At 31.9% G+C, this 13,255-nt stretch overlaps 1 protein-coding gene across 4 annotated transcripts in view; it reads left to right on the top strand.

Moving 5' to 3' along the window:
• The window catches only part of LOC129514558 (speckle-type POZ protein-like), a 64,119-nt gene that overhangs the window by 37,521 nt on the left and 13,343 nt on the right, over nt 1–13,255 (top strand). For all 4 annotated transcript variants that reach the window (XM_055333238.1, XM_055333240.1, XM_055333237.1 and 1 more), the window contains exons 2-8: nt 1,847–1,983; nt 2,168–2,289; nt 2,526–2,677; nt 4,793–4,920; nt 10,619–10,796; nt 10,877–10,932; nt 12,320–12,442. In XM_055333238.1, the coding sequence (XP_055189213.1) occupies nt 1,906–1,983; nt 2,168–2,289; nt 2,526–2,677; nt 4,793–4,920; nt 10,619–10,796; nt 10,877–10,932; nt 12,320–12,442 (837 nt within the window). In that variant the 5' untranslated portion in view covers nt 1,847–1,905. The remainder of the gene's footprint in view (nt 1–1,846; nt 1,984–2,167; nt 2,290–2,525; nt 2,678–4,792; nt 4,921–10,618; nt 10,797–10,876; nt 10,933–12,319; nt 12,443–13,255) is intronic.

The following is a 13,255-nucleotide window of genomic DNA, read 5'->3' as shown; positions in this document are numbered from 1 at the left end:
CTGGCTGGAAAATAACTTGGGTGAATCTGTCCCTTCACCAAATTGCTGTGGAGGTGGTTTACATATTTTACAAATCTGGAAATAAATTTTTGCTGCTTTAAACATGAATAAAAACATGATATAGCATAGAATCCTTATGCTACAGTTCTTTTTCCCTTAGAACTCTATAGTAATTATCCTGTTATCCTCAGGCCTTTAAAAATGAAAACAGGGCCATAGTGAAACAAACACATGTATACCTTTAACATTTTTTTCTCATTTTGAATTTCACAGAAATATATCTCAGTGGTAGTTTTATATTATTATTTCTGGTGCAGATTTTTTAATATGTTTCTTCATTTGTACTTTTAAATTTTTTCATGACTTTCATAGGTCATTTTGTTTCTATGCATCTTTCCGATAGCTTTCTTCAGTCTTTAGTTTCTTGTTTCATACTATAGTTCCATTGTTTTAGACACAGAACAAATATATGAATTTTGGATGATATGCCTATGTCTGAAAGCAATCTTAAAACATCTCTGCCCACACCCCTGCAAACTAACACTACTTGTGTCCTCTTGGGTTTCACTTTTCTTTTATAGACTTTCCAAGTTAGAAAGTATCATCCTCTGGTCACTAATGTCCTGGCCAGGTTATGCTGAATTAATTATGTGTCCAAATGGATGTAGTATAAGAGTAGCTCACTAGGAGGAAATTTTATGGTAAGTATGTATTATCTAGTAGGGGGGCACTCTGATAGGAACAAAATCTTTGAAACCTGTTTGTCTGAGATAGAGGTACACTTGTGGAAATCTAAGTAATTCTTCATATAAAATATTGCTTATTAGTTCCCACTCTGTGTTTTGGGCAAGGCTTTGACAGATGAGTAATATTCAGGACTGTTCTAACTTTGCATTTTTGTGAATATATCAGAGGATCAAGGTGCATCAGATATTAGTTGACCCTTGAACACATGGGTTTGAACTGTGTAGGTCCACTTATACACAATTTTTTTTCCCAATAAATGCAGTAAGTGCATTTTGTTTGTAACTTTTCTTTTTTAAAGTTTTCATTTATTTGTTTATTCATGAGAGACAGAAAGAGAGGGAGAAACATAGGCAGAGGGAGAAGCAGGCCTCTCACAGGGAGCCCAATGCAGGACTCAATTCCAGAATCCTGGGATCACGCCCTGAGCAAAGACAGACGCTCAACCGCTAAGCCACCCAGGCATAACCCTGTAACTTTCTTAATAACGTTTTCTTTTCTCTAGTTTACTTTATTATAAGACTACACTTTATTATAAGATTACAGTATATTATAATATGTATATATTATACATGTATACAAAATACATGTTGTATACATGTATACAAAATATGTGTTAATCAGCTGTTACATTATCAGTAAGGCTTCTGATCCACAGTAGGCTATTAGTAAAGTTTCTGGGGAGTCAGAAGTTATATGTGGATTTTTGACTGCTGGAGGTTCAGTGCTCCTAATCTCAATCTTGTTCAAGGCTCAATTGTAACTGTTGTCAGTGAGCTTCCATGTTATCTTACGATTTTATGTTTATACTCTTACTATTAAGCTATCAATGATTAACCTTACTATTAAGTGTTATTTTTGGTTTGTGATCTTTTGATAAGTATACCTTTATGAAATAATGTCTATAAGCATTAAGTTTGTTTAGATTTTAAATGTTATGTCACAAATGGTTATGATTTTTTCTTAATTATTAAAGTAACAAAATCCTTGCATGTTCCCTCATAATCGAATTTGGGAAACTAATCGTTTTATGACTGTTTACTTTTGATTCAGTCACTTAAATTTTTCGATCAGTAAGTTAAACTTTTTTTTTTCTTTGCAGTAAAGCATTCATCTGTGTGGGATATTGCATAAATCTTGGAAGACTGCAATAAAGTGGCAATGTCTCGGGAACCCAGCCCACCTCTTCCTGGAGATATGTCTACTGGTCCTATAGCAGAAAGCTGGTGTTATACACAGGTACATGCTGTTAAAAGTGTCTTACTTAATGTCACTTAAAAATTTTGTAGTCTTTTGAAAATATTGTAAAGCATTTTGTTATAGTTATTCCAAGTATTAGGAAAGTGGGTCAGGAGATTTTTAACATGTGACAAGTTAAAAGCAAAAAGTCATCATTGTAAAAGTGGTCTTCTGAATCTCATAGGTTAAAGTAGTGAAATTTTCCTACATGTGGACCATCAATAACTTCAGTTTTTGTCGAGAGGAGATGGGTGAAGTGTTAAAAAGTTCAACATTCTCATCCAGCCCCAGTGACAAAATGAAATGGTAAGATTTTTGTTTTTGAAATTATCTTCAGCTACTTTATGATTTTGTTATTGTTTCTTAATGGATATTAGTCTAATTTTATATTAGATTTTTAATAAGTTCCTAATAGTATAGAGAATTATAAAAAACTAGAGATATTGATAATATTTGTGATATTATTTAATAACTAATTTTATTTTTCTCTTGAATGTTTTAAGTTTTATATTCCTCTAAATGAGCCTATTGTTTTATTTTAGGTGCCTGAGGGTAAATCCAAAGGGATTAGATGATGAAAGTAAAGACTACTTGTCCTTATATTTGCTTTTAGTCAGCTGTCCAAAAAGTGAAGTTCGAGCAAAATTCAAATTTTCCCTTCTAAACGCTAAAAGGGAAGAAACAAAAGCAATGGGTAAGTGAATTGGAGTAAAGAAGTTTCTCAGTAACTACATGTTAACTTACTTACTTTTACCTAGAAAAGGATATTTTTCCCCCACTGAAATCTGTTTAACCTAAAATATGCTATGTGGCCATTGTTTATTTTTAAATGGAGTTATGGTTGTTTTACTAAAGCTTAGATTTCAGCATGGACTAGTGCTTGGCATGTAATAAGCATTGTAAAAGATTTTGTTAAGTAAATATATAAATATAAAAAAACAAAACAAAATCTTAGTCATAAGACATGCAACATTTGTTAAAAGTAATATTAAAACTTTACTTTTTCATGTCCTAAAATGATACTTGTTGCTTAGAAAAATAGTTGCTTTTAGGGCAAGGTGCCTAGTTCAATTCCTGGCAAATACAATTGTGGTCAGGAAATAATTCCCCTTTGCTGTTTTTGCCAGCTAACAGAATCTGTGGAACAATGTAAAAGTTTGAATGTTCTGGTATTTTGTCACTAGAATTTCTTTGAGCAGTAGACTGAACACTGACCAAAGGAAATCAATTTTTCTGTCTCTGGGTCTATTACATTCATTTCAAGCTTCACATATATAGCCAGCTGAAATGATGTTGCCTAAAGCTTCATAATAGAAGAGCATTGTGAAAATGTACATTATGCATAGTAGGAAAATATATCATGAACTGTCACATTAAATTTTAAGTGATTTCTAGAAGTAAATCACAGAATCAAGTAATATCATTACAAAAAAATTTCCTCTGAATAGTTTTAAATAATATTTTTTATTGTCAAAGTAATACATAGTTTCACATGTTTTCCTGGTATCTGACATTTATGGTAGTGAAGTGTCTTAGTTTAAGCTGCTATAATAAAATACCATAGACCAGGTTGCTTATAAACAACAGACATTGGTTTCTAACAGATCTGACACCTGAGAGTTCATGGTCAGAGAGAGTGTCAACATGGTGAAGTTCTGGTGAAGGCCCTCTTCTGGATTGTAGGCTGCTGACTTCTTACTGTGTCTTTACATGGCTGATTGAGCTAGGAAGCTTTGTGGAGTCTCTTTTAATTGAGCACTAATGACATTCATGAGGGATACACTCTTCACGAACTCCTCTAATTCCAATCACTGACCTCTTAATGCCATCACATTGAGGGATAGGATTTCCACATAAGAATTTTGAGGAGCTACTAGCATTCCATAATGTGGAGTCTTTCAATTAGATTTATTACTACTGGTTTTTCACCTCCAGTTAATTCTTTGTATAATAGATTGTAAATACTTTCTGTTGAGGATTTCATTTATTTTATATAATACGCAGTCCTACAGTATGTTAGGCATTTGAAACATGTACCTTAGACATTATTACTACTGGTTTTTCACCTCCAGTTAATTCTTTTTATAATAGATTGTAAATACTTTCTGTTGAGGATTTCGTTTATTTTATATAATATGCAGTCCTACAGTATGTTAGGCATTTGAAACATGTACCTTAGACATTATTGATAAAGTCTTTTACAAATAATACTAAAACCAGGTGGTTAGACTTTTATGAAAGTTGTTTTTAGGAGTGATGGAATTATGTCCAAAGATCTAGGAGTGATAAGAGACTTTAGCTTTTTTACCAGTTTATGGATATTTCTCCAGGTCAATAAAACTTAAATTAGCAGGATAGATGCCCCCAAGAAAGTTAAAGAATGCCCTGGTGATTTAGAGTGTACATTTTTAAAGTAGAAGCAAGAAATGAGGTGTGTGTTTCTAATCACGTTCTGATGAGGAGTATGCCTAGGCCAGTATATTCTGTTCCTCCTTCTTTCCTCAAGGGCTTGCATTGTTAGAAAGATCTTTCTTCTCCAGGGGATTTAATATGGCTTTTCTTTTACTTAAGAGATCCAGAAATCTAAAAGTGAGTTCATTGATGGTGGCCAAAAATTGAATCGTGCTGTGAAACAATCTTGTCCTACCTGATATAACTCTTAAGACATTTCATTTATGAACACATGTATCTATTATTTTTATGATGGGCGTATTGGCCAAGTTTTATGTTTGCGGTTTCATTTAACTGTGTTATCATTAACATTCTTAGATGATTTTTTAATTTAAACTTCTATTCTGTTTTCCACCAGAAAGCCAAAGAGCATATCGATTTGTACAAGGGAAAGACTGGGGTTTTAAAAAATTCATTCGAAGGGATTTTTTGCTTGATGAAGCTAATGGTCTTTTACCAGATGACAAGCTTACATTATTTTGTGAGGTGGGTACATTTTTTATTTCAAGGAACCCCAAAGTTTTATTTCATGATAAAACAGAAATATAAAATAGAAAGATATTGGGTATACTTTTTTTTTTTAATTGGGTATGCTTTTAAAATTAAGTAACTGGTATAATAAGGTTTCATTTGTAAATGTTTTATCAGTAAGACTAGATTGTCATAGAAATCAATATATAGTAAGTAGCCCATTCTGAAAAATATGCCTTGTCTATAGCTATAAGTTATATATGATAGTTAAACTACCACATACTAAATACTTCTTCCTCTTAGGGAGACTATGGATGTGTATGTCTTTATATGAAAATTTCTAAGTATCTTCTTCATCCTGAGTAATTCTAACATAGATGTTCATTATTTTTTGTTATATTCAGTTTGACCATTTTAAACATGATTAGTAGTGTATCAGTTTGAATACGTACTGAAATATGTACATACATACATAATGAGAGTGCCTGAAAAGATTGGGAAGCTTTTTGTTTATTCAGACAGTTGAGTTCATTTAATTAAACAGATGTTATTGGCATTATAAGCAATAGCATCCCAAATTTTTATTAAGATTTGCCCATGCCTGTTCACTAACTTCTGAGGTATATTTATTTGTATAAAATGTCATATTTTAACAGTTACCAGCATAGCCCCTGTAATAATTTACACAAGATTTTTCTTAATTTGAGGCTGGAATTTGCTATATCATCATTATCATTTCATGGTTTTACCTATACAAATTGTCGTGATTCCTCTTTGGAGTGAATTCAAGGATTATATTATGTTACCAATACACTTATAGAGAATATACACCAGTAACATAGTTTTATCAAAATGTTTAAGGTAGTTGATAATTTTCATAAGAATATTAATTGAAAGGTTATCATCAAGTACACTCATTGTTAGATTTCAGTAAGTTATTGTAAACCAACGAGTGTCTTGGAAGCATGGTATCTTTAACTGCTACTAAATTAGCTTTAATCTCCTTGTAGAAAATATGTAGAATTTCTTGACAACATTATAAACTAATTGTACATTTTTATGCCGTCAGAAAAATAATTGAAATGTGGCTCTAGAGACTAATGCAAATATAGTGTATCTTATTTTCGCTTAGACAAGTTAAATGAACTGTAGGATGAATTTGTTATGAATATAATTATTTGGTTGGTTAAAGCACATACCACAGATGTCTTCAGCAGAGTTTATCATTAAATAATTTGTAAAACAAATACTAAAGCATTTGTTGCCAATAGACATATATTCAGAGTAGTATTTTAAATAAATACAGGTTATGTTATTTGAAAATTTTAGCATCCTTAATGTAGACTCTTCCAGAATTTTAGCAGATATCTTAAATCTTCAAATTTAAAGGACCTTAAAAAGCTATATAATCCAGTTTCAAAAATTTACTGCAGTTTAGTCTTTATATAAATACTTTAAGAAAAATAAATTTTTTTAGAATTAAAGTAGTGTCTCTGTTTTCCTGAGCATATTATATTGGAACCTAGTCAACCAAGAAATTCAGAATGAAGGCTGAAATTAAGATCTTTTTTCAAAACATGTTCTTTGAAGTTCTGTTTTTTATCCATGCTATTGACCTCCTAAAAATATAACCCACCATGACTTACAGTTTAAGTTGGCATTGATCAGATTTAGTTTTGGATAGTTGTAATATATATCTTTTTACTGATGTAGAGACTTCTACCCTGGGCACCGTATTTAGCATTGGTGGGCAAAAGTACTTTGAACAAACAGTCCTCATGCCCTCCACCATTTCTTCCGTACCTCTCATTGATGCCCTTCCTTCTACAGCACCTCCAGCACTGCTTGCAGAAGAGGAGGAAGCATTGCACTGCTCTACCTAAAGAACTGCCTCCTCCCCCTCCCCTGCAAGTGGTGCTGTAGACAGGTAAGGCAGTTTGGTGCTACCTTTTTTCTGCAAGACATAACTTCATCTTGCAAGTTCCATACTGTGAATCAAATAGCCAGAGGTAGATATTTCTAGTAGTTTAAAGAGCTCTGCCCCTTGTCTCCTTCCCAAAGAGATTCAGAAGACAGGAATTGAGGAATATGTTTGAAAAAAGAAAACTGTTTAGATGAGTTCATCTTTTAAAATCTAACAGAGTTTAAATACTCTCATAATATATAGACCCATACTATTATTCCCTGATTGCAGAAGATTGTACATATATAGGTAAACTACATGCACATATTGAGTTTTCCATAAAGTTAATTCATTTAGAGGGATACACCTTTTTTCCCATCGTATTTTTTTTTGTTGTTGCTAAGATATCATTTCTGTTTTAAAATACTTGTGATAATAGATAAGGTTAGATTTTATTCTTTAAAAAGCCCTGTTATGGCAAATTGAAAAGTTGACAGCCCTGTTTCTGTCAACCAGATTTTTAAGAAGAATGCCTATCTATGACAATCAAAAAGTCTAAAACCCACTATTTTAGAAGATGATGTGCAATTGGACTATTGAAAGTTTCTCACTGTGGAGCCACTGTGAGGGATGGTTATATAGTTGATTAGAGTGGCAAAATTTGTGCCACTATGAACCATTGTAAATCCCTAGTTTTTAAAACTCATTTGGAGAATTAAGATTTTTTAAAACTAGAAACAGTAGTCACCTCAGATCACATTAATAGGAAACCCAGATTTCTGGGGTAGTCACAACTGATTAGAATTTACACATGTGTATGAGGTTTCACTTTGCAGCATTTGTCAATTTTGAATATTGTACCTTTGCCTTTTTATTTTGAAAGAACAATTTAACCAAAGGGAAGAATCTCAGACTTTTTTCTGAATTTTTTACTCTAGGTTCCATTAAGAATTTTGATTACCTATACTTGAATATGTGCTAGAAAAAATGAAAAATTTACCCGTTTTTTAATTATAGGTATCAAGAACATAATCAGATTTTATTCCATATTAATTTTTAATTAGATCATTAATTTTGCTATATAAACAGTCCCTTGAATACACCGTGAAGTATGAAATGTTAATTCTTAGTTAAAATTTGTGGTCGCCATGATAATACTGTGTAGTTGTATATGTCAGTAATACAGCTTCTTCTGAATTATGATTACATATACAAAATAAAAATAAAACATCATCAAGTTCTATGCCTGATAAAAATGACTTTATTTTTTAATCATTTTGTTTCTTCTTTCACCTGACTTTGGCCAAATTTTTACAGTTAATGTATTATTTTGAATTAGGATAATAATAAAATTTTAAAAATCTTTTCCTAAATTAAATATGTTGTCACATTTTAATGATTTGACTGCATGTTTTATGCAAATACTTGAACTGATCCACTTCCTACTGTCTAGAAATTTTTAAAAGCACTGCTTCATAGGAAGAAATAAATATTGTCTATGATTAAAAAAAGTGATCTCTAAATAAACCCTGCATATCAATACCAGCATTTTTAAAGTATTAAATTATAATGGATGGTATAACAGGGCAATCAGATAAGAATTAGTGGAAGCTTTTTTTCTTTTTTGTAGTCATTTAAAAATAATTTGGACAATTAAATTAATAGAGCCTTTATTGCTTTATTTATTTATTTATTTATTTATTTATTTATTAATGTGCGTATGTATGTAAGCCCTTTCGTGGCTCCTATATTTAGAAAATCATGTTACAAGACTGTTGGGATAAATCCTGTTTTGAACCATGGTTACGTTAAAGTACTGCCACTGATTTTAAAAGATATCCAAAGAAGTATTTATGTAGTAGAAATATGGGCTAAAAAAAAAATAAGTGGAATCTGAGAATTATAGGTCTAGTCTTCCTTGGATACTGATTGCCAGTGTCATTGACACATTAGTTACCTTCTTTGATCTTCCTTTGAAATCTTTTTATAAAATAAAGTGATTGGATTAGATGATTTTCTTTATATGTATTATTCCAAATAGTTAATAATGCAAGTTGGAAAAACAAAGTGGTTAATAAAAACATCCTTAGAAAAATGAAAAATTTCATTTTTCTTTAGAAGTATCCATTCATTCCCATGAGATACTGGTTTATACATCAGGATGAAGGAGAACTTCCTGAGATTTAATGTTCTCCAAATTTTTTACAGTGGACCATTATTATACTTTCTGTGTTAGCATGGTAGTAGTTTGGTCCAATTTATCCATTTCCAAGTTAGATTTTCTACATAGTTTACTATATTGACATGTGTCCTTATTTATGCCTACTTTTATTTAATAAATGCCTTATGAAATGTTTTTTAGTGAATAGTTACTGCTATATAACATGACCACAAAGCTAAGAAGCTTAAAACCGTAGGTAGCTAATACATAGCTCTAATAATGGTTCATTTACTCTGAAATATTTGCTTTACTAGTTGAGTAGTATTTTCTTCAGTTTATGAAATGTAGTATGAAGTTTCTAATATTAATGACATACTCTTTCTTAAAAGTGGTGCACAAGACTTAGTGGTTTTAAGACTTTACTTGGTATATAGTCACCTTCAATGAGAGAAAATTTAATCCATATTATATTGAAATCTTTATAAAAGCAGTGTTTAAATCATACTAACTTTTGTTATTTCATAAACAAGAGGTCTACAAATTGAACTAAATTGTATTTGTATTCTTACTGTTGATTATTATAAAAGATTTCTATGAATTTTAATGAATGCAATTGCTTTTGTGAGAATTCTTGTACTTTACAATTTAAATCATTAATACTAGATATTTAAATCAATTTTACTAGAGTTAAAACATGGAATCATACTTAAAATACTTTCCAAATTACATATCATAGATTATAACTTTATAGCCTTTTTAAAATACCGTTAAAAGTCATTATGAGTGGGATGCCATGTTTATTATATGTGTAATAAACTTTAAATGTTGATACGTCTGTGGTGTGAGAAAATAAAAATTAGGGAAATTTCTTCCTTCACCTCACAAAAAAAGTCTCCTGCTTATTTGTTTGACATAATCTTGTGACTTTTATTTTCCTGAAAAATAATTGCTGTAATTACTTTAATAACCAAGCATTCCAGCCAGTCGATAAGCCATTTATTTACATTGTCACTTGAATATGATCTAGTTAGGGATGCCTGGGTGGCTCAGCGGTTAAGAGTCTGCCTTTGGCTCAGGACGTGATCCCAGATTCCCGGGATCGAGTCCCACATGGGCTCCACAGAGGGAGCCTATTTCTCTGCCCCTGTCTCTCCCCCCCCCCCCCGTGTGTGTGTGTGTTTCTCATAAATAAATAAAATCTTAAAAAAAAATAAAATTATCTAGTTGGAAAGTGTTTGGGTGGTTCAGTTGGTTAAGCATCTGCCTTTGACTCAGGTCACTTTTCCGGGTCCTGTGATTAAGCTCCATTTCAGGATCCCTGGTCAGTGGGGGAACCTGCTTCTTCTCCCTTTTCCTCTGCCATTCTCCCTACTTGTGCTCTCTGGCTCTATCTCTCTGTCAAATAATAAAAACTCTTTAATAAAGAAAAGAAAATGATCTAATTTGTTTCTAATTTTTTTTGTTTCTAATTTTTTTCTATATTCTCTCCTTTAAATTGTGTCCTTAAATTTAGTTTCCAAATATTAACATTTTTGATCAGGAGTACTTTGAAATATCCAAATGATCTTAATGGTAAGAAATTTAAATACAGACTTAACTAATTATTGATACTAATTTGTAAAAGTGTTTTTCTTGTCCCTTTTTATTAGGTGAGTGTGGTCCAAGATTCAGTAAATATATCAGGACATACTAATACAAATACTTTGAAGGTGCCTGAATGTCGATTAGCAGAAGACTTAGGTAATCTCTGGGAAAACACAAGATTTACAGATTGCAGTTTTTTTGTGAGAGGACAAGAATTTAAAGCTCATAAATCTGTACTTGCAGGTACTTTTAACTTTTGGGTAATATTACACATTTTTTCCATAAATCTGTGCATTAAATAATAATGCTTAATCTTGTTACAGCTCGATCCCCAGTTTTTAATGCAATGTTTGAACATGAAATGGAAGAAAGCAAAAAGGTAAACATGGTTTAAAGGCTAATATTTAATTTGTGCAAATGTAGAGTAGGGAAATGTATATTTTGAAAGTAACGGTGCCTGTTCTTATTGTTACATTATTATTTTAGAAATAGATAGGAAAAGAAATAGAAAGTGGAAAAAAAGTGTTATGTAGTAGAGCAATAGATGTAGCCTAATGTGGTTGAATATTCCAAATAATAGCTATTTTGACATCCATCTGGTGGCAAAATAAATAGGTAGTTGTTATCCAAACAGATGGTTCGGGTCTATAGCTGTTTGAGAGTTCTCTGGTGAAGATGTTTATTAATCTTTTCTAGACTATGGGTTGATTTTGTAACCCTTTTTTTTCCCGAGAACAAAAACAATGCTTACATTCTTTCTACCACTAAAATAAGATATTTATTAGATTTTTTAAATGACAAATTACATCAGTGTTACTATATATTTACTGTAATCAATATACTACCTCTTTGGTTTTCCCAAATGTTTCGCCTTCACTTGTCATTCTTGAAATGTAGTCAGATTAAAGATCAGAGATTGATTCTTTGCTGGTTGCATTACATGTGAGCTCTAACTGAATAACTCCTAAGTTTGTTTCTGTGGCTCTCCTTCATTATTCTGTAGAACTAAAGGCTGCAGCACATAGCTGCTTCTTTCCTTTAGTTCTGTCAGGTACTATGATTAGCCTTCTGATGACTCCACGTAAAGAGACATGAATAATGTCAAATATTAATTGTCAGCAAAGGGGCAGGAAAGTGTGGTATTGTTTAGTGTTAGATGTTCAGCTTCATTGATCCTGTGACTGAAACCAAACACAAAAATGTAGGAGTAAGAAAGGAATGACTACTCTTTGGACTTCAGTATGTATTGAGCAAAGAGGTGATGTGCCAGTAGATACTATGGCATGCCATTTTTGCAAAAGGAAGAGTTCCAAGGTAGTGTGTGTGTTGTTATTTGAAGTATCTGACCCTACTTTTGCTTAAAGCTGGGAATAGCACTGGTGGTTATGGGGTCTTAGGCATTGTACTATGACCTCAGAATTCAACAAAGAAAAAGTTAATAGCTGCCTTCTTCTAAAATAGAGGTCAGAAACTGAACACACATTTTGTTTGGCATGCTTGTTTTGGTTTTAGTTGTACTCTTGAATTGAGAAATTGAGGTTTTATATGCCTACATGTTAGTGCTTCTCCTGTTAGACCTGCCTGCTTCACTTTACCTACTTAGCTTACTGAAGATTTACTTAACCTCCATTTTAAAGTAGAGTACGCAGGTGCAGATTTACTTAAATTGTCATCAAAGTTTCGCTTTGTTTCATTTGTATGTGTGTGTGTGTGTGTGTGTGTGTAAGTTCTTTGAGTATAACTTTTTTTGTTGTTTTCAATATCAGAATCGAGTGGAAATAAATGATGTAGACCCTGAGGTTTTTAAAGAAATGATGAGATTCATTTACACAGGGAAAGCACCAAACCTTGACAAAATGGCTGACAACTTGTTGGCAGCTGCAGACAAAGTAAGTAATTAGGTCTTAAAAAGCTGAAAAATCTCCTCAAGCTTCATGTATCTAGAAAGCTATCATCAAGTGAAAACTCCAAATAACTTAAAATTGAAGTATTAATTTATACAATTTATGGATGGTTCTTGAGCATATTGGGGAAGGTAATAGGAAATAAGATTTTTTTGTAATGAATAAGGCATAAAAATACCTTGAGCTAGTTAGAATATATAAAATAAAAAGAAAATATTAGATTTTTTCTAATTTAATTCCCTGTATTCAGAGATTTTTTTTTAACATGATAGCATAGAGGAAAAAAATTAGTTTTATAATATTTTTTTATAATGGTGATTTCTTAAAGTTTGAGAAACAATGTAAAAATACCAGAAGAATCTCAAAAGCCAGTAGTTCTCTACCCTGAAAGCATATTGGGAGGCTTTTCTGAAAGTATTGATGTTCATGCCACTTTCGTCCATGTGCCTATGTGTGTGAATATGTGCATGTATATATACATATGTATGTACATATATATACATACACACACATATACACACAAACACACCAGTGGGGAGAGAGTGATATTGTACTTGTTTTGTAAAATGTTATCAGTGGGGTCATTATCAGGCCAGGTATATGTAGAATCTATTTTCCCCCCCAATTTGTTATTTAAATTCCAGATATTTAATGTACAATGTAATATTAGTTTCAGATATACAGTATAGTGATTCAGCAATTCCATAAAATACCCAGTGCTCATCACAGGTGTCCTCCTTTATTACCATCATCTAGTTAACATCCCGTGCCACCTTCCCCCTTCCCCCCACTGCCCAG

The sequence above is a fragment of the Nyctereutes procyonoides genome, unplaced genomic scaffold, assembly GCF_905146905.1.
Source record: "Nyctereutes procyonoides isolate TBG_1078 unplaced genomic scaffold, NYPRO_anot_genome, whole genome shotgun sequence".
NCBI classification, from domain to species: domain Eukaryota; kingdom Metazoa; phylum Chordata; class Mammalia; order Carnivora; family Canidae; genus Nyctereutes; species Nyctereutes procyonoides.
This window is presented reverse-complemented; position numbering and strand designations above follow the sequence as displayed.